This window comes from Xiphophorus hellerii, chromosome 11 (genome assembly GCF_003331165.1).
Source record: "Xiphophorus hellerii strain 12219 chromosome 11, Xiphophorus_hellerii-4.1, whole genome shotgun sequence".
NCBI classification, from domain to species: Eukaryota; Metazoa; Chordata; class Actinopteri; order Cyprinodontiformes; family Poeciliidae; genus Xiphophorus; species Xiphophorus hellerii.
The window spans coordinates 16,514,950-16,536,277 of record NC_045682.1 but is presented as its reverse complement, the minus strand read 5'-3'; the positions used below and the strand labels follow the sequence as shown (position 1 = coordinate 16,536,277).

General features: G+C 38.3%; 1 protein-coding gene across 1 annotated transcript in view; it reads left to right on the top strand.

The window, feature by feature from the left end:
* Positions 1 to 257: 257 nt before the first annotated feature.
* fgf11b (fibroblast growth factor 11b) overlaps positions 258 to 21,328 on the top strand; it is a 38,335-nt gene continuing 17,264 nt past the window's right edge. Inside the window, exons 1-2 of the mRNA XM_032577075.1 lie at positions 258 to 1,265; positions 19,581 to 19,691. Of these exons, the coding sequence (XP_032432966.1) occupies positions 1,073 to 1,265; positions 19,581 to 19,691 (304 nt within the window). The 5' untranslated portion in view covers positions 258 to 1,072. The remainder of the gene's footprint in view (positions 1,266 to 19,580; positions 19,692 to 21,328) is intronic.

The window sequence follows — 21,328 nt, the reverse complement described above, 5'->3', positions numbered from 1 at the left end:
TTTTTATCCCTTTTCTAGGCAAGCTCTTTTCCTACACATGACAACCTCCCCTCATCCTTGCTTCCCCCGTATATCCCCCCGCCACAACACCCCACATCTCTCTTTCTCTCGCTCTCTCTCTTTTGCTCTCTCTCTTTCTCATGAATGTCACCTCTACTGATGGTGGCTGCCGAAATCCACACACATACTCTTGCAAGCGCTCGCTGACTTTGAATGGGAGGGGGAAGAGAGGAGGAGGAGGCGAGGGTGGGGAGGGGGGGATCTGTGAGGGCTGTGGGAAAGGAGCGTGCCATCCGGAGGCAGAAGAGGAGTCTCTTGTCTGTCTGTGTCCATGTCTCCGCTTTGTTCTGACAAAGACCTCCAGCGTCCCGCCTGCTGCTGTTCTCAAACCTCTGGATTTAAGTCGGCCGGAATACCACCGGGACTATCCTCTCATCATTCCGCGCTGCCACGTTCGGATGGGAGGCAAAGTTGGACCTCTGTGGACTGCACAATGGGTGACAAACACTTTGGCTTTTCTTGCGCTTTTCAGAGTTTCCTAGCATCCAGGATGACCTCACTTTTCTTCAGTCGAAGAGTTTTTATACGTAACACAAATTGAGCGCCTTCTCTTTTGCTTTTGTCTGTTTAAAAGTAGGTTAGCTATTTGGGAATATAACATTTTGAACTTGGCTTGTGAGGCACCTCCTGATGTGAAAGATGAGTGGGGAAGAAGGTTAGAAACATGTCTCCATCTCCCCCCCTCTCAGAAGTCAGTTCTAACCTTGTTCTAAAAATGTGACTGTAGCACATTTTTGTGCTCTTCGATACATATATATTTTTATTACTTTTGTCCTTGACTGGACTCTATACGGTGGACTACATCTGATTTTACAGATCTTCCCTCTCCAAGGGAACTGTCAAGTTAAACTCTTTGCTGTTAACCCACTTAGTTGCCCAATCTCCCCTTTGGGGGTTTCCTTCAAACATCTGTCCTACTCTAGTTTTCTTGAGGAAAGCAAAAAGACACATCAGCACAGGGAGCACAGGGAAAGAAGACACCCCCCTCCCAAAGGTGTGAGGGGGGCAGAAGATGGCAGCTCTCGCCAGCTCTCTCATCAGACAGAAACGGGCAGTAAAGGACGACCAAGCCAACCGACCAGTCGCCAACAAGCGCAAGCCCTGTCCCAAGAGCAACAAGTCCTTGTGCCAGAAACAGATTCTGGTGTTGATATCCAAGGTTCGACTATGCGGGGGTCGGAAAGGTCGTAACGAGAAAAGACCAGGTGAGTTACTCATGTTTTTCTCGTCTTTCTTGGTAATTGCTTTTTAAATTTGGAGATAGAGTTTTTAAAGTTGCTTTAAAAGCCATAGTTAATAGATTTGTCTGTTGTGGTTATTGTGGTTTTACTAGTTTAAAAAGAGCTCTTATGCATACAGTAATAATCTTCAGCCAATCAAAAGCCATTGCGCCATTAAAATCCCCATAACTCATTTGTGTTGTTACAACACCACAACAGACTTATCCATGTGACATAAAATTATAAAATTATATTATGTGGCAGTCATTTCTCTTAGTATAAGCATTTTTTGCTTCCCTTTCAGACAAACTCAGAAATCCATGGCTTTCAGAAAAAAACTGACTGTTTACATAATCATACCAGATGTTTGGCTGGCATTGCGGTGCCAACAGAGGCGGGGTAGGGTGGGGTGGCGGCAGAGGCGGGGAGGGGACATGTGGACATGAATCAAATGCTTCTAAGCTCTACACAGAGTTACTGCATTATAATTATGCTTCCATGAAAACGTCAACATTTCCTGGGATGTCCCGCTCTCTGTGCTAGCTGCTGGGGTTATGTGAGGTGCATTAGCTTTTTAAGGGTACAGATATACTGAGAGATCCTTGGGAGTGGATTTAGATTCCCAATTGTGTGTGGGATAAAGGATGAAAAAGGGTTCGGTACAATACGCTGCAGCTACGGCTCGTGTCTATTTTCTGTCTATGTAAATAGCATTAGAAGTTTATTTGTGACAGAAAAGACTCAAGAGAAGACTGAGGCTGCATTCAGAAATGCTGTTCAATTCAAATCATGATGAATTTTCACAAATATATTTTATCATGTAATATTGAACCTTATCATTTGCAGGATTAATGATTCATTACCAAATTTTTGCAAATTCTCGAACTAATTTAGTAGACTACATTTCAGGAAGTTTTATTGTCTTTGTTTTTGAATACATATATATATATAAATATTAAATGGGTAACAAAGCCAATAAAAGACAATTCCATGTTAAATTGACAAATGATGCTGCTGCCACTCATCCTTTCCTTATCTGTCATCTCCACTTGAGCTGACATGAATACGTGACGACCCTCACACCCTCAGTTTGTGGCTTCAACTTTGAAAAGTTTAAAATGTGCATCAGGCAAGAGATACTGGTGCCAAAATTGAAACGTTAAATTTAATTTAGTACACAGCCCTATTTTGTAAAAACCAAGGGATCTTTGACAATATGTCTTTCCACCATCTCTTCAGTTCAACCTAGGTCTTTTCCTCTGCTCTCTTTTCTACAGGTCATCCACATGTTTGTGTACCTGATTGACTTTGGGAACTCTTACTGTTAGGAAACATTAAATATTTATTATTTTACTGATGAACAGTTTATGTGTTGGCCATATTTTTCTTTGATCAATCAATCAGGTTAATTTGTATAGCACATTTGAGCAACAAGGCAACTCAAAGTGCTTTACATCATGAAAACACATCATATAGTCAACACCTGAAAAGCAAGTAATAGACATTGCATTTTGTCAAGTGCCATCAGTAAACTCATCAATACACATCAAATATGTTGATCAATAACAGTTTCAGTTTATAGGTAGAGTCCACCAGATTTTTAAGAGTCCCCTTTGCAATGCACTCAGATAAAGGTTTCCAAGGCTTTTTACGGATCATCTACCATCCTTAACATTGGGAGTGAGATGCTTATTGGTGTGACATTATGTCTTTTTTGTATTATTAGTTTTTTGGTTTTTTTACTAAGAGTACCAGGTAGAGCACGGCACCTGGTTAACTTTTAATGGAACATCAATTAATGAAAGAACGCTTGAAACTTTACACAGGGTAAAGTAAAAACAGATTAAGGGATATTTTGTCACTACACAAGCATCTTCTTAGAGTGAAAATATGGTAATGTATTCTCTTACGCAGCAAACAACTTGCAGGGTCCTACATTTTAAGTAGCAGAGTTTAACCTGTCATATTAGTGTCACGTCAGAAATGTGCCCTCCTGATCTTTAAAAGAAGAAGAAAAAAAATCTCCCTCATATTTACTACTACCATAAAGCAACAGGCTTCCACAACTGTAAGGACAGCCATAAAACCTGCTGCAAGCCTAGCACAAATCTGTGATGGAACGAGATCAGTGCCAAAGCACAACACCAGCCTTATTTTAAATGCTTCTGTCCTCCTCATCAACCTCCACCAGAGGTCCAGTGCGATCTCCGTACTTTGAAAAAGGGCCCTTTGAAGGGGTGACCCTTTCGCCGTCAGTGATCTGCGGTCTTGCCCTCTTTTGCGAGCAATTCAGCTCATTAATGTATAGCGATTTATCAATAACCCACCTCTCGTTTTACTCAAGGCGGACTCTGGCTGGCTTATCAGACTATAACGTCTGCGTCACCACCACCGCTTTGTTTTGACATGGTTTATATACACAAAAATGTTTGCAGTGACTGCTGAAACGCCTTGCAGTGTCAAAACCTCAAAAGGGACAACAAAAACTGTTAGCTGAGTCATTACAAACCAGAGCATGCAAACATTGTGCTAACCTAGACATCTTGCAGCTGTTTGGCATGGAGAGGTGCAGTAGTATGTTGTAGGAGTAAGCATCCGAGGGGCCAGTCGAGTGTTGGAACACAAACGTAGGCCCCGGCTGGCGGACAGCAGACCGGGTTACAAGGAGACATCCAGCACAGGATAGGATTAAGCTGACCCCAAGAGATCAGGCTGGCAAACTTGCTTACTCAACAACACCTGATCAGACAATGCAGTGTTATGTAGCTTCCCATCAGAACTTTACTGACTGTGGCAGGGGTCAGAGATATAGACTGAGTGCAGGGGGGAAAGACACAAATCTTTGTGGGGTAAATATCAGACTAAGGAGAAAAACAGTGATTGACTGATTTTTAGAGGAATCCTCGTCCAAAGAAAGTGCAGGTGGCTTTCAAGGCTCATGTTGAGACAAGTAAAGGGCTCAGCAAAATCACTCTACAGTGAACTGCAAAAGTGAAAATACTCTGACCTTTTTTCACAGTCGGTCGTGTCTTACAGCAAAAAACATATGTATGTTTTATGGTGACATTTTACAATAAACTAAGGGAAAATAGTACGTAACATTAAAGTGGTAGTGTAATGAAATGTGGTTTTTGATGAAAATTTGAAAAATGTGTTGAGCATTTTTATTCATCCCACTGGAAATATTTTATACAGCAACAGTTTGCTGCGCCAATTAGCATTTAGGAGTAAGTAGCTACCATCGTTGTACTTCTTAAAACAGAAATTTTGACCTTTTTTTCTTCTTCACAAAAGTGCAGTGTGAACATTTAGGTTCAAGAACCACAGCTTGTTCTGAGAACTTGGGAATGAGACCAAATTAGTTCCAAAAGCTGAAACTACTTAGCTATGTTAAAACAACCAAATAAAACATTACTTTAAATTTAAAAAAAAAAAATTTAAATCTAAAATCATTTGCTCTTGTAGAAAAAGACAACTTTTCTTGGGCAGCTTTACATTAATTACATTTCTTGTGAAATACACGGCGTTGCATTGTACAAAGCACTGCAACTGCATTATGATGGTTTTTGTAATAACAATTCACATTATTGTTTGACTGTAGCGCAGACTGATGGAATATTAACAAGAACAAAGAGCTTTAATATTTCTCTTATTTCCCTGTTTGCAAGTTATTACATTTCTTTTGCCTCAATGAAGCTAAACTGCCTCTTTGCGACTAGTGTTCATCAAATTTGAAGTATTTAACATCAAGACGAACAAAAGATTAACACTTGATTACTGTTGAACTCATGCCACCAGCTTCTTAGGATTTTTCAGCTTTAGACAACCCTTAGCTCACCATGGGGATCCAAACTGTCAGGAAACAGATGTTGTGGTTGCAGCTGTTTATGGGGAAAAGCAGATGATGTAGCTTATCTCCAAAATGTTTGCCTGAGATACACCGATCAGATTAAATTCCCACTGAAAGCTAAAGTTAATTTAATCCTTCGGTGTTCTGTTACATAAGAAAAAAAAAACATAAGCGATAAACAGAATTCTCCATGTGGTTAAAAAAATTTTGCACAACTGTTTATCTACGGTTTTCTCATGTGGGAGCGAACTGGAAATGGGACTTAGATTTCTGGAGTTGATCTGTGATTTTTTTTTTTTTTTTAATCTAAATAATTCCTGTTGTCTAAAATACATCCCAGTCGGAGCAATAGGGGCATGAGAGATGTGCATAAAATGAATACTGTGTTGTTTTGTTATCCTCCCGAAGGCCCTACTTTAACCTCCCACACATACCCACTAAATGAGATATGTGGATTCTTTCATTAAGGCTGACAAAGTTAGATTAAATTTACCTCCAACATGAGAGAGAGAGAAGGAGGATAGAGAACCTCTGTTGGGGTAATGATGAGAGGATAAAGAAGGGAAGGCACAGTAAGTATTTAGATGAAAATATATATAAAAAAACACATCCGGAAGTTATTAGAACATCAGTAATTACTTTGATTGAAAAGTGTAAAAAGGGTATTGTTTCAATTGGAATTAAAAAGGTAAAAGGAAACATTTATTTCCACTTAATTTTTAAATTTGTGTCAGCTAATAAGTCTGGGAAGAGAGACCATTTCTGACCAAGTTAGTCAATCTACAAGGTGGAGTAACAAGGGAGCTCATGATCCCAGACATTGTGACTCCACAACTGCAGAGTAAGAGACAGTGAGCTAGCCATACAATAAATAAGTGAAGCTACACGCAACAAGTCTACGTGTAGCTTGACCAATGCAGAGAGCGAGAAAAAGGTGGTTTTGAGTTATACTTCAACGAGTTTCCCTTTCCTGTGCAGCATAGCACTAAATTAATAAGATCTGTATTTCCAAGTTTCGTTGAGTTAACGGAATTTTTCTAACATGGCAGCAAGGCTATGGGTGGCATGTGAAAGTATAGTCTTTTTGCCCTTCAATGTTGTCCGCATGCTCGAAATTGTACATGTTACCCTACAACCTCGGATGGCTGAGGGTAATGTAGTAGATGATCTTCCCTCAACGTGTGATGCTGCGATATAGAAAAGACAAGACACACACGTTGAGCTCCTTTTACCTTCAACAGGAAGATTTATTCTTCTCGTGATGACCGTACTCCATATACAACACTACATATGCAATACTTCATATCAATACTTCATGTATCACTGTATAACTTCAACAAATAACCCTTCGATTCAGTACATTACAAATGACTGCAATATCCCTTTAAACCGAACGAGAATTATTTTAACATGCTCCATCATGAATTTTATTGAATGACAAAATATTTTAGATAGCTTTAGAATAGAATAGAATAGAATTCAACTTTATTGTCATTGCACTGTCACAAGTACAAGCAACGAGATGTAGTTTGCATCTATCCAGAAGTGCTCTACGAGATATAAATATTTATTTACAGATGTACAAGACTATGTATGTATGGACTATAAGGGGTTATAGCAAGAGATATAGATATTGTGTATAAATATAAATATGGGAGCTATATGCACAGATTATACAGAATATACAAGAATGTTAGGGAATGGATTATAGATAAATAATGGCAGATAAATTCTCCAAATCAATTAGTTTTGTTTCAACTCAAATATCTTGTCCCTTTTCCTCAGACCTTTTGTATTTTTAACTGTCAAAATAAAAATATATGGATTTGCTTTTAACTATTTTAATAGCTTTTACAATTTTTATTTTGCACAACATATACTTTAATATTTAAGCAATGTAGCTTTTAACTGTATCCACTGTTTTAACAACATTACAGTATTTTATCTCTTACACAAAAAAACTACAAACTGCTCCGTTAATACTGTCTCTTCATGCAACCATTTACTCATTGAGTTTTACAACAACATTGTTTCTGTGTTTTTTTTAAATAACCCATAAAGAAAAGACACCAGAAAAATGTCTTTTACCATTTCAAAAGTGAAAAATACAATAAGTTCAAAATGAACTCAATCTCTAGTCCTTCAACTGTTTCTCAGCTAGCTCAACACATACTGTATGTACAATGTTCGCTCGCATTAGCATTAGTTAGCCTCCCGAAATACGTCCCGTTTTCTACACAATGTCAATCCAAAGCTGCACAAAGTGACCCACCAGTTGACTCTCGAGTCCATAACCTCTTAACTCTTAACGGACACCACATTTATGCATCAAAATACATTTTTACTGACCTGCGATATAGAAAAGACGAGACACACGCTGAGCTCCTTTTAACTTCAACAGGAAGATTTATTCTTCTGGCGTGCTCAATCTTTTCTTGGTCACTAACGCGTCAGCGCCCCTAGCGGCCATGTGTAGAATTACACGGACTAACTGAAATAACACTACAGAACTTATTACGATGAGAAATTAAAGATACAAAATGAAAAATTATGTTGGGGTGCCTATTTTCTTACTTCTTGGTTTTGTTTACTAACAACTTGTTTTTCACCCCTCTACATAAACAATAGCATGCAGTGCCTCACCAGCCATGAACCTCACCGCACGTCACTGAGTTCAAACTATTAAAAGATAAACTGGAGAATTTCTTTTAAAAAATTTCCTAAAAGCAGAGCAAGTTCAAGTGAAGCCTGTAGTGCTGTAATGCTTTGAGAAACAGCAAAAATAGCTCAACGGGAACCGATTGGATTTTAGCACGGCGCTGTGTGAAACACCTGCTGGTTTCAAATTGTTCTGCAGCGATAGGATCTGACCAACTCACAGTCGCTGAGTTAAGACAATGATGAGGTACACTTTTTCGGACAACCCTTACATTTTTTTGCTGGTGTGGGACGTGGACATAATTTTAAAAAAAATAAAAAATGCCGTGATATCTATACCACACCAGCAGGCGGTAACAATGTCAACATCATTGACAGCCAAATTTAAGCTGATCATTCAAATATTTGTGCAATTTGCTGCACAATGTTTCAGAAATCTCTTTGGAAGTGTTTTCTTTTTTATCCTTTTTTTCTCACTAAGATCTCTGTGCATGGACAAAAGTCACAAATATAGGATAACATATCAATTTTGCTAATTACAATTGTTAGCGTAGATAGGGACTTTATCTCGAAGTGTGGAAAGGCTGAAGCTTGGTTGAGATTTGTGTCATGCAACAGGATTCTAAGCCTAAGTAGAAATTTTAAGCAGTGTGAAACAAATTTAAGAAAAAAAAAAGAAAAAACAATGGAAGCCAAAGCAGCTTAATGGCACTACATTTTGAACATTGAAGCCCTATTCACTCCAACATGGACAATTTGAATATTTAAACTGTAAATTTTTATGACAATACAATACACATGGATTGTATATTTATGGAAGGAATAACAATCAGATGAACATATAACACCGAGTAACATAGGATCTAGAATAGCATATTAATGGATTTGTTTCTGGTATTGGTATTCATAACTACACGCAAGGTCATTTAAATAAAACGCAGTTTAAACAAAAATCAATAAATCTAAATTTAACACAATGTGGGATCTAGACTTTAAACATGATTAACATCTGCTATAACTTGAAGCAAAGGTCAAAATACCGCTGTCGATAGAAGAGGCTGCGCTGAACAAAGAAACAGTCAACTTAGTCTTCTCAGGTTGCTGCTTTTATTTTATTTAACTTATTTTGTGTTTCTCCTCCAGTGACAAGTTGCCTCTACCTGTTGTCAGTGAAGGTTTATATACTTTTTTTTAGACTGACTGACTAAATCGAAGCAAATACAAGTCATTCGGTTTGTGGTTTGTTAACGTGTTGAGTTTGCAACAGTGTGATCGTCACACTTTCTGACAGAGGTTCGAAGCCCTTAGCACTGCTGATGACGCTCCTATTTGTTTGTTCTGCATGCATTAAAGGGCCTATTTATGTCTTTGCTGGAGGCTCCGTGGAACAAAGGGATGTGTGAGGGTAGCGGCGTGGCGGACAGGTTCTTGTGCTTGTGTGATATGTAGTTCATGTGGAAAAAAAAAAAGAGAAAAAAGATTTCAAAGCAAACACATAAAGACTGCTCAATGATTTTTAGAGATGCATCAGTCACAAGTTCAGTTTTTGTAAAGCCCTGACATGCTGGTGTGGTTTTCAACTGAATCCAATTACTGCCAAAGAGCTACTAAATGTTTTAAAATACATAACTGTTTATGTCAGGATAGAAGCGTGTATGAGGGAACAGAAGCAGTAAAAGAGGGTGTCATTCTTTTCTAAAAAAAGAAAAAAAATTATTGATATTTGAATGTAGATTTAGAATAGTACATTATTGTCAGCTAACACAGTCAATGCAGTTACTAGCATAACTAAAGTATTGATGCCCATGTGTATATTTTAGCAAATGTTGATGCTGATGTTACCTGTGAGCTTTCCAAAATGCAATTATTTCCAAATCCACCAAGTTCAATGATTGAGAGAGTTTTAAAGCTCAACAGGATTAAAGAGAGAAGCCTTCCTGTTATCTGCTAAACATCTCTCTCTATCTCTATCTCACTCTCTCAATGGACCACAGACATGACTCTTTCCTCCATAAGCATTTCGGCACAGAGGAATGTTGACCAGCTAACACTCATTGTGGTCCTGAAAAGAAAAAAAAAAAAAATATATATATATATATATATATATATGTTATCCTGATGACAAAATTTCTGAGTTTTTAACTGGTTGGACATTAAGTTAATACAAATCAAACAGAAAATTTGTCTGGTTTCTGTCACCAACAACTTTCTTCCTCGCATCTGTAAAAATTTTCACCAAGTTTAATTTAAAAGTCTGCTGCAGCGCCTGTCGGAGCATATTGCTAGCCGTCACCGATATGGTCTTGTCACAATGCTAATGAAGCGCATATGTGATTATTGAATGTGTGTCAGGGAGTCAGTGCGAGTCCTATTTGCTCCCGTCTGTGTTTGACATGCTCTTGTCAGCAGCATTAATAAGCTGCAGTAGCTCCGGCCCAAGTTTGAGAACGGCTCCCACCGTCACGTTAAATGATTCAAGAGGCCTTGAATTCATATTAGGAGGTCATTGTTGAAGCTGCTACCCAGTCCGTTCGTATTCTTTTTTTAACCTCGCCTCATCCCATTGGCTCTCTTCTTCTTCTTCTTCTTCTACCTGCATCATTCTTCTGCACTTCCTTTAAAGCTTGTCACGCTGTGTGTCTTTATAGCACTCTGGCACTCCATCATTGGCCTTTACCCTTCCTCTTCCCTGCCCTTCCCTCTTTTACTGCTGGACAAACATGGAGCATTCCTCAAAGATGTTTGCTAGCCTCGCTCCATCTCCCCATTAGGTTGATAATTAACGCCAGCACAGAAGAGCTTGTGGCCCAGTTTAGAAAAGAGAAAAAAAAAAAGAGGGAGAGAAATCAGATCCTCACTTTATTTGACACAGAATCAAACATGACACGAGAGACGCACTCCTTTGCATGCAGCATGCAGGACAAACGAACATATGTGCACACGCGCACCCGATCCAGCTGCGTGCAGCTAAAACAGAGGCAACCGTGAGAGCACAAAGGGAGAGTCGTGGGAGTCCTGACTGCACAAATCGAGGAAAACCCCTGTTGTTTGGTTCAGTCAAAGTGAGAGAAGAAGAAATGCCCTTGGTTGCTCAGTCATGCAGCCCCCCCACTGGTAATTACCTCCAGCTTTTACCAGGAGGAGCTCAGTTACAGAAAGATCTCCTGTGAAAAAGAAAACAAAATAAAAAACGGTGCTCGAATCAAGTAAGATAAAATACCTTAGCGAAACAACAACACCAACACTGAGCCAGCTGTAAAGACTGCTGCTTATTTTTACCGGCGCAATTACATTGCAGAGAAGGGGTCTGAGTGTCCTTGATGGCAGCCGTGAGCCACACGGCGATTAGATCGGGTTCTTATGTGCTCTGACCTCATTTAAACAGAGACACACATAATTGCTGTGTGAAAGGGTCATACTGGGAGGCGAGGCACCGTCCCCCCACCCCGGGTGATTTTCAAGATGATCGTTAATGCCAAATGTAAATTGGATGAAGGGGGCATCCCTTTGTAAACCTTGTTGGAGTTTGGTTTGTAGGGATAAGAGGCACTCACAATTTAATAAACAAAACACACTCGTAAATATGATCTCCTGCGGTGTTCAACTAAACCTAATTCCTTCAGTGTTTATGTCAGTTGGAAATGAAATGACATTAATGATAATATGTTCCCCCTTGCTGATTTTTATTAGTTGTTAATATCAAATATACCTTGACTGAATGCCCAAACCTAGTAACCGGTGTTTACTGATGTGTTTTTTTTTTCCTGTTGTCACTCAGATTTCAATCTTGACATTGACTAGGCCACTCTGAAATCTTCATTTTTCCTGTTTTGATGTTTAAGGACATGCATGTGTACTCAGATCATCGTTCTGCTCTTTTACCAATGTGTGCTTGAGTTTAAGACCACAGACTGATGACCAGGCATGATACTTAAATTCCTTTCATTACAACATGTCAGGTCCTGAAAAAGCAAAGCAGCCCTAGACCATCACATGACCTCGTTTGACTATCATTTTGATCACCGTTTTTTGAAATCCGTCCATTTGTTTTCTCTAGCAGTCATTGGATGAGAAGAGGCGCGCCTTTGAAAATCATCAAGATGACTTTTGGCAAATGTGAGACGGGCCTTTGTGTTTAGCTGAAGTTTTGGCCTCTTTGACCAAGTTTTGCTTTCTTCTTTTTATGTTATGAATATTACCCCTAACTGGGGCATGTGTAAAGATTTAAATTATTTAGTTTTGTGACGTCCAGGCATAAGATTCCCCACCCTTCCATGTTTTCTCCATTTGTGGACAATGGCTCTTAGCATGATTTGTTGGAATCCCAAAGCCCTGGAAATAGCTTAGCAAACCTTTTCACAGCAATAAATGGTAATGACTTTGTTTCTCATTTATTGTTGAGCTTCTTTGGGTTGGACGATGTTGCTTTTAGAGATTTTTTTTTTTGCCTATTTCGTGTTGTTTGATAGGTTCTATTTAAGTGATTTTTTTCATTCTGCAACTCAGGCTAGAAACTCAAATCAGGTGTGGTTAATAACAGGTGATTTTTGATTTAACAAGGGAAGCATTATTTCTTTTACTTAGGGTCAATATGGGGTTTTTTTTCAGCTGTTTTTTTTTCTATAAATGAAATCATAACAGAAAACAACATTTGCATTTACTTTAGTTATTTTCCACCTATATTAAAATTTATTTTGATGATGTGAAACACTAAAACATGACAAAGAAGTAAAACAGTGAATTTGTAAAGGGAAATGTATTTCTTAAATCTTAGCACTGAGGCTAGTTAAGTATTGTAGTATATCTCTACAAAGACATAAGAACAAATATAAATTTTATTGTCATATTATGTGAAATGATAATTTGCTGTACAACCCACACCGCTTTTAGGAATCGCATCACTTTCTGCATGACACCCCACACATTTCTGCATGTAAGCTGCAAATCCCATTTTCCCTCGTGTGGGAAGAGGTCACTTGGATGCGAGCCGCTGATGAGTCAACATGTTGTCGGAAGCGGCGACAACACCTGCGTGCAAATGCACATAAACAGACGTTGAGCTCTTTGACCCACTCTCCGCTGACCTGGATCAGCGAATGTTTTCTGTCACTCAAGCCCACACACACACACACACACACACACACACACACACACACACATGTCCCTGAAGTGATTTACCTCTCTAAGGTAGATAAAGTGGACACACATTGTGTATCTGGCAAACATGTGTTTTCCTAAAAAAAAAAAAACCATACGGGTTGTGCGTTTATGAAGGGAATGACAACCAGATGAAAATATATAACCTAAGACTCAGTCGGGTAACATCTGGAGGCTCCAGAATAGCATCTTTTTACCAGTAATTTAACCTTACTTCATGCTAGCCAAGTAGATTCATTGCACTAAAACAAGTAGGAAGTGATGCAAGTGTTTCATAAAAAAAATTATAACTTAGGTGCGGTCAGGTATACAGATCTTGACATGATCTATTGTATTTATATATTGATCAGATTTTGACCCAAACTTGATTAATGACCGTTCTAATCTATTAGAGTAAACAAAGATGAGCTTGTTTATTAAGCTACTGCTTGTAGCTTTTCTTCTTCTGCTAAAAGGACTTAAACTTTAAGTATACTTAACTATTTTGTAAATAAGCCAGCCAGCCAGCCTAGCCTAGCCTAGCCTAGCCTAGCCTAGCTGGGGTCGGGTCGCGGGGGTAGCGGCTTCAGCTTTTTGTAAATAGTTACTTTTGAAAATGCTGTTATACATCAATGCAAATTTCTACTATCTAATGACATGATAGTGATGTTCATATAAAAGATGATGCATTCATGATTTATTATGGTAAATCTAACCGCACACTCCTACTCCCTTCAATAAATAAAAAAGTAATACAACTGTACATGTAACTTTATGTTGTATTTCTTGAACATCATCTGATGTACAGTGTACCCCTGGTATTCTCACAGGTTTGGAACCACAACCACTAGTGGATAGCTTAAATTTGAGAAAACATACCCCTTTTCCCCCCTTTAAAAATTCTCTATAACTGCCTATTCTGGTAATTCAAACATCAAATATACCAGAATATTTATTAATATACACAATGGGTAGCATCTTAGCACTTCCACAGAAAGAATTGGTGCTTTGCAAACGCCATAGAGTAGTGTGTGAAGTTGCGTTGCGTATAAGTATTTGAGGTTCCTAACTACAATTTCCTTCCAAATATGTTAGAGCAAATGGTGGATCATTTTTGTAAACGTTTAAATTGCTTAAAGCTGTGATAGAAAATGAATTCACATGCTGCTACAGCATAAAGAAATACAAGTAAGGAAATAAATAATATAAACAAGAAAAAATTTCCAGTGACTTTAAGCATTATGTATTAATATCCCCAATGACTTCACAATCTTAGTTATCACATTAAATTGGCAATGCTGATGCAAGAGTGTGCAACTGGTTCTGTTCCATTGTAAGTAAATGAGATAGAGTCGGGCAACTTAAAAAAAAACAAAAAAACCTCGGAGTTGATGAAAACTACGGAGTCTTAATAATTGTGGGTACATCTGGTTATGTTTAGATGAATATTAGAGGTTCGAATTAAAATAACAGAAATGTTTGATACTCCATTTGCCTCTTGAAACATCAAACATTCTCCACCTTGAAATCAGCCGTTTTCAAGCATACCAAAGCAAAGAAATGGGTCCTTTACGAAATCATCTCCATCACCAGCTCTGTTTCCTCTCTCAGAGCAGACTCCATGTGCGGCCCCTCATGATGCAAAACCAGGGCTTTTTGCTCATGCAAACAACTCAGTGTGTCTGCTAATCCAGGCAGAGTTAGACTGCTGTCAGAGTGTGTCACTATCTGACAGTTTGCTCCTTAAGTGCGCATAATGAGGAAAACAAGTCGACTTGCTGAATAATTTGTGTTCTCTCTGCTCGGGGTTGGTCACAAACCATCGAGTTTGGAACGTTCTGCTTCCAGATTAACTCAGGCAATTAAGTTTACATCCAGCAAGGAGCGCTACCCAGCGATAGAGCCTTCACTCCTGTAAGACGGAGAGGTGGATCTGACTCGAGAGGGGTTTCTTTGCATTTTCAGATATGTGACGTTTTCATTTTTATGTAGCAATTTTTTTTTGTAACGGAGCCACACCTGGAACTAAAAAAAGGTCTGAAAAATCAAGCATTGTAATTATGAATGTTTCTCTAAACACTGTGAAAAATGGGTTTGGGAAGGTAGAAGAGTTCAAATCTGAACACAGCTGTGAAATATGCGATACATCTGCTGTTTAATAAAATGTTCAAATATCAGAAGGTGGGCTGTATTAAAGAGCAGCAAATTAAAATAACCAGTGGAAACAACTTAATTTTGAACTTCATGGCAAATGTATTTTCTTTGTTTTCTATTTTTAATAAATTTGCAAAAATCTCAAAAACCTTTTTCATACATTGTCGTAATTAGGGAATTTGCGTGTAGAATTTTGAGGAAAGAGATTCATTTAATTCAGTTTGTAATGGGCATCTGTGAACATCAATTTTCAGGCCTTACCATGGATTCTAAAAGTATTTTTTTTTTATCTTTTTCATAATTGTGGACTGAATGACTTATTGTTATCCTGATGACAAATTTTCCCACCCGAGCTGTTGATCTTGGTAGCTCCTCCTTACTCTTTCCCCATCTTGGTGGGTTCAGAGAACAAAACTTGAGTTTTTTAGTGCTCAGGCTGTTGTTTTATAACCTGACCCTGATGTATACCTCTCCCCATCACTTCCCCTGGCTTGTCTGCCGTTCTCCTCTGTCTTCATAATGCTGTTTTTTTCCACTAATATTTTAAAAGCAACCCTCTTAGCCTGATTTGCAGTGAGATTAAATAAAACAAGGTAGACTATATTATGAGTTCTGAAAGGTTTCTCTAAAATTTTAAAGAGTATCAAAGTGAAGCATGTTAAATGCAAATACATGTCACACCTTTCAGATTTTTAAATAATTTCCACATATAACCGTGTCATTATGTGATACTGAGTTTTTAATTGGCTTCCACAGACATGAACTATGCTGTTAGGGAAGACCTGTCCGCTTCAGGGAAACCCTTTTGGTTTATTACCTTTATTGCAATGTTCTGAAGGCTTGATTACAAACTGTCAACTACATTTCTTACTAAAGTTTAACAGACTATGCCTGCGCACACGCAGCTGCCACTCTTAATGACTGCATGGTCTCTCTCTCTCTTCTCTCTCTCTCTCTGGCCCCTCTGCTCCGTCTCTCCGCCCCTCATCCTCCCATTCCTCCTTCCGTCTCACTCTATCATCTCCATGGCTCGCCTCTTCGGGGACGAGTAATGACAGGCTTGCGTGGTCTAATTGGATGATGTATTGTGTTATTAGGTGAGATGAAAAAGAACATAACTCAAAGGTTATGGATTCAACAAAAAAAAGAAGAAGAAAAGAACACGAGTATGACCAGGGCAGTGAAAAATTAGTGATAATGTTTTTTTTCGACATGCACCTTTGAAAGAGAGAGGTTGAGTGTGAGCTGAGAGAAAAACAATGAGAGTAGGTCACACTTTCACTGATGTTATCAACCCTGGCACAGTTCCTCTGAGAAATAGTGCTACAGATCTCATCATTTCCTCCCCTGCCACTCTTCTCCACCCCTCCTCACTGTGCTAGTCCAAGGAAGACTGGTAGATTGAGCTGTGCCCTGTAGGTATTTCTCCTGGGAGTGTGTGTGAAGACATGGGAGGAGTTTAATTGAGAGGAAACTCCTGCATGACTCACTGCAGTGTCCTAAACCTCCTCCCAGTGTTTACACTTCCTTGTTAAAGCCGCAGTAAAGATGACTTGTCACTTCATTTGCCGGACTAAATGAAATTGTGCGGAGCCATGTCAGAGGTCTCGAAAGAATTCTTGCAGATGATGTTTATGTCTTCTTGCTGCAGAGCTGGAACCGCTTTACCCTTCAGAAGCAAACTCCCTGTTTTATGTATTTTTGGTCTTATTTGTTTCCTGGAAATCAGAAAATCTTTATTGTGTTACGTTAGCAGCTATAGGCCAAGTTAAGTCCAGTTTTTGGGGAGAAAAACACACCTGCATTGTCCCATCACTATTTGAATTTGTAAAGAGCAGCAGTTTTGGGCAGCCGTTTAGGACTTTCCATTCCCTAAATCTCCTGTGGTTCTTGGTGGATGTTCTGATGTGTTTTGGGTTATTATTATTTAACGTGGTTTGGCTCAGCTTTAGTTGACTTTTTTATTTTAATAGATGCTTTCACATTTTCCAGAAAAAAAAAATATGTTGATACAAGGTATATTACCATGTGATGGTAAGCTGGCTAGATCATGTAGCAGCAAGGCATTCCCATAACTTGACACTTCCATGTTTCACCATAACTCCAAACTTCCCGGAAGTGTTCACATGGAAACATCCTTCTAGCCTGTGACGATTTTTTTTTTTAGAGAGCAAAATTTTTCTCCTCAAAGTTAACCTTATCCCACCTTTTTTTTTCCCTGATTGTAAAGGCATACACTTTCACATCAACAGTGGAGAGAAGGGCTATATCTCCTGTGACAACATGCTGGGGATTTTGGGGACTTCATTTAGCATCTTTTGGTCTGCTTTTAGGGTAAACGTTCTTGAACAGCCTTGTATGTTGTCAGCTGTTTTGAATGTCCTCTACTGTGGGGACTGTTTTCCAGGCAGTAGAACGGCTGTTTTCAGATTCTCTTGAGACCTTTCTGAATCTTTTACCAAATACATAGGCTACTACCTTTTTTTCTTTTTTGAAGGCCTGAGGCAGCTCTTTTGATGTCAGTCAGGATCATGCCAAACTGAATTTGAGAGGTTCAAACCTTTGAGATTGCTGAGTAATGAGTCTCTCATGTCTGTTTTGTGATGTAATATTTCTTTCTAGAAACAGCCGTTTTTATTATATTTTTTACAAAAAAAGGTCTTTAATTACATTTAAATTCTTCAGAGGGCTTGGATTTTCCAGGATTGTTAAAGTCGATGTTAAAAACAGTTTTTTCATGTTTCTACTTTTTGTTGCATGAAAAGTGTGTTTTTGTGTTGAGGTTTGTAGAGAATTCTGTATTTTCTGCGTGCTCCCAAGTGTTTGAATTCAAGGTGATTGGTTTTTCTCTTTTGATCCTGTAATACATTTTACATCTCACTTATTAGCCAATCTTCCAATCATTTGCAGACTGTCTCATACACTGTAAAGCCTGAGACACAACACATTTGTGTCTAGATAACTAGATGTATTACCACAGACCTAGCTATGTGGCCTCAGGGAAATCTCATATTTTATAGAATTCTTTCAGAAACAATCCCATAGATGTGCTTCTTTTCAGAAGAGTTTTTTAGGCTGCTTTTAATTACTAAATTTCGTGGTTTGAAGGTTAGATTAGGACATTCCAGGGAACACTTTTGTGTTGCTAATGTTGAAATTCGCACAAATCAGTGTTTTCTGACTGGCTTTTGCATCTTGTTGTCGCTGCTAGCATTGCTAGCCTCTTAATTTATCTGTGTTGAGAATATAGATTCTTACCTTGTTTGTCAACATTTACAAATCCAAACAATTTTAAAACAGGGAGTTGACCAGATGCTCCTCTCTAATCAGTCTTCCTGTTGTCTGCTTTAAGTTTTGCCTTCTCTTGCAGCTTAAAAGAAGATCGCAAATATGTCTTAAATTTACATAGGAAATTTAGTTTCCTTTCCTTCTATATTTCGTTTGACATCATTTTCCTTCTTCTGGCTTTACTTTTGAACACCTCACTGATGCTGAAAAAAGAAACATCCACAAATGATATTGTTGCTAGCACAACCATAAGCATAGTGCGTGTCTGAAAAAAGATTGGATGGTTATCTTTTGTCTGACTGGTTAGCTTCTGTCAACATGTTAAAGACTAACCTATTTCTTTCAACAGCTGATTTCTATTTTTTATATACACATTTGTCACAATTTCTAGAAAAAGCTTCTTTTGCATAAATGTGTTACTGTTTCAGGACTTCTGTTACCAGCATCTTGAAAACATTGTGTCTATGCATGTTGAAACCTGGTTTAGTCTGTTTTGTAACGTATCGTGTATTGATTTGCTTGAAAGAAAATAGGATCATAGTTTGTCAGGGGTCAAAATTTATATCAAAGCCGAAAAACTTTGATATACTTTCTGAAAAACTTACTTAAAACCAGAATTGTAATCTTAACGATATTCTTTAAGATATTCTCTTTAAAAGAATATATGTAAAGCATGTGTACCACCAAATTACATCCCACAGTTCTTTTACAAATGTGCATGGCAAGATGTGAAAATTAGATTGTGTTCAGTATTGAACCACATGCTACCACAGATACTCATTTTCCACTCAGTATGTCTTGAATCCAAAGAAAATAGTGAGATTACTGAACCATGTTTCTACATGTGTTTTTCAGCTTTATCAGGGAGTTGTAAATGCCAGAAGGCATTGCCTTCACAGACATGGCTTTCTTACATTTTTTTAAGACAATGAAGATTGGGATTACTGAATCAGAAATCTCACAATCTTCAGATGAAAAGTTAGTGAGTAAGTAACCAGTTTTAGATAATCAAATAATCTTAAAATGTGTGCTAATTGTTACGACACACTCTAAAATCAAACTGTGCCAGTCTTCTAATCAACACTGAGACATTTGAATCACAACTTTCATTTTGTAAGGGTGTATTTTATGCGTTTTGTGAATGCGTTCTCTTCCGTCAACATGCGGCCGCAGCATCTGTCTAATGCTCTGCTTCCCTTTTTGTTCTGTTGCAGAGCCGCAACTAAAAGGCATTGTTACTCGACTGTACAGCCAACATGGTTTCTACCTGCAGATGCAGCCTGACGGCACCTTGGGCAGCACGAAGGACGAAAGCAGCGCATTTTGTAAGTGTGCTAGATTTTCCTGTTTGGTCGTTTGCGCCGGTTACAGGAATTAAAAGTGAGCGCAGCAAACAAAATTCAGGTAACTGTCTTTTTGACTATCGGTGTAATTAGGTGGAACAGCTCAGGCTCTCATTTGGAGCCTGCTGCACTGTGTGCATCAAACTAAACATAGCTGCAGCAGCTGCCTGATCGTGCGACAGGGGCCTCGAGGCTCAAGAGCTTTGGAGAAACTTTGGATTTTCACAGCTCAACTGACAAATGTGTTTAAATTAATACTGTTGTTTTTTTTTTTACTTTGAATGAGAATGGAGCGTCTTGCCAAAAGTGGCTGTCAAACTTTGCCAATTTACTGCTACCTTGCTCTGAAAGGCATGGATTACAGACAGTGAATCACACTGGCTCTGGATTTCTCTTGCTGAAAGCTGCTAACAATAAAAGGCAGTGGCATTGTCAGTGCCAAGATTGCGTGAGCACGGATCCTGACCTTTTGCAAAGAAAGTGTGGTTTACAGACCAAAAACTGCACAGCGTTCGTCTGACTCCTGGACAACTTTCATGCATTTGCTGACTTTCAGGACTTACAAATGGAATCAGACATATATATATATATATATATATATATATATATATATATATATATATATATACACAATGTATATACATTGCATAAAATAGAAATTTTTAGTTCCGCTTACTAAAATTATTATGCTAAATGCCAAACTTAATGGCAACATTTCTCTTAATGTCTTCAAATTCTGAAGTTTATTTAGATTCCTTTAGTATTTGGTGGATTTTCCTTTTGAGCTGAACAGCTTAGGTCAAACGTTTTGGGAATTTTGCCCCATTCTTTCTGGCACAACTGGTGTAGTTATGTTTGTAGGCTGAAGTGCTTACACACACCTTTTCTGCTTTGCCCAAAAAGTGTCTCTGGCCATTTAGACAAATTATGATCTTCCTAAAATAAAGCCATTACTATAAACTCTCAATCTCAGGCAACTTTTGAACAAGGACTGAATGTTTTGTTGACTCCACAAAATACATCTAGATGAAGCTAATTGAAAACCATAAAAACTTCCACACAATTTGGGAACATTTTCTGATACAATTTGTGGAAATTGTACTATATTTTTCTTTTTCTTTTGTCATACTTAAAGAGGAACGCATGCAAGATACTTTTTTTTTATTATTTACAGATTCATTTTCTACAGAAACTAAACTACTTTGTTTGATCATTAAAATATAGTGACCAGATGAAAACAAATAATTCAATAATTAAGTCATTTTAGTTTTTCTATGAATAAAACAAAAGCTTCTGTGGCCCGGTACTAATTTTATCTTGACATGCTAAAATGTTTGCCCACCTACTGTCTATGGAACTGAGATCAGGGCTTTGTGTTGGCCCCTCCAAAACACTGATTATGCTCTCCTCAAACTATTTTGTGATTAATTTCGTAGCATTGTTCATCTTGAAGACCCATTTGTCTCCAAGCGTTAACTTCCTGTCTGATGTCATGAGATGTTGCTTCAATATTTCCACATATGTCCTCTCCTCATGATGCCATCCATATTATAAAGTGCATCAGTCCTTCCTGCAGGAAAACAACCCCACAACATGAGAGTGCCGCCCCTATATTTTTC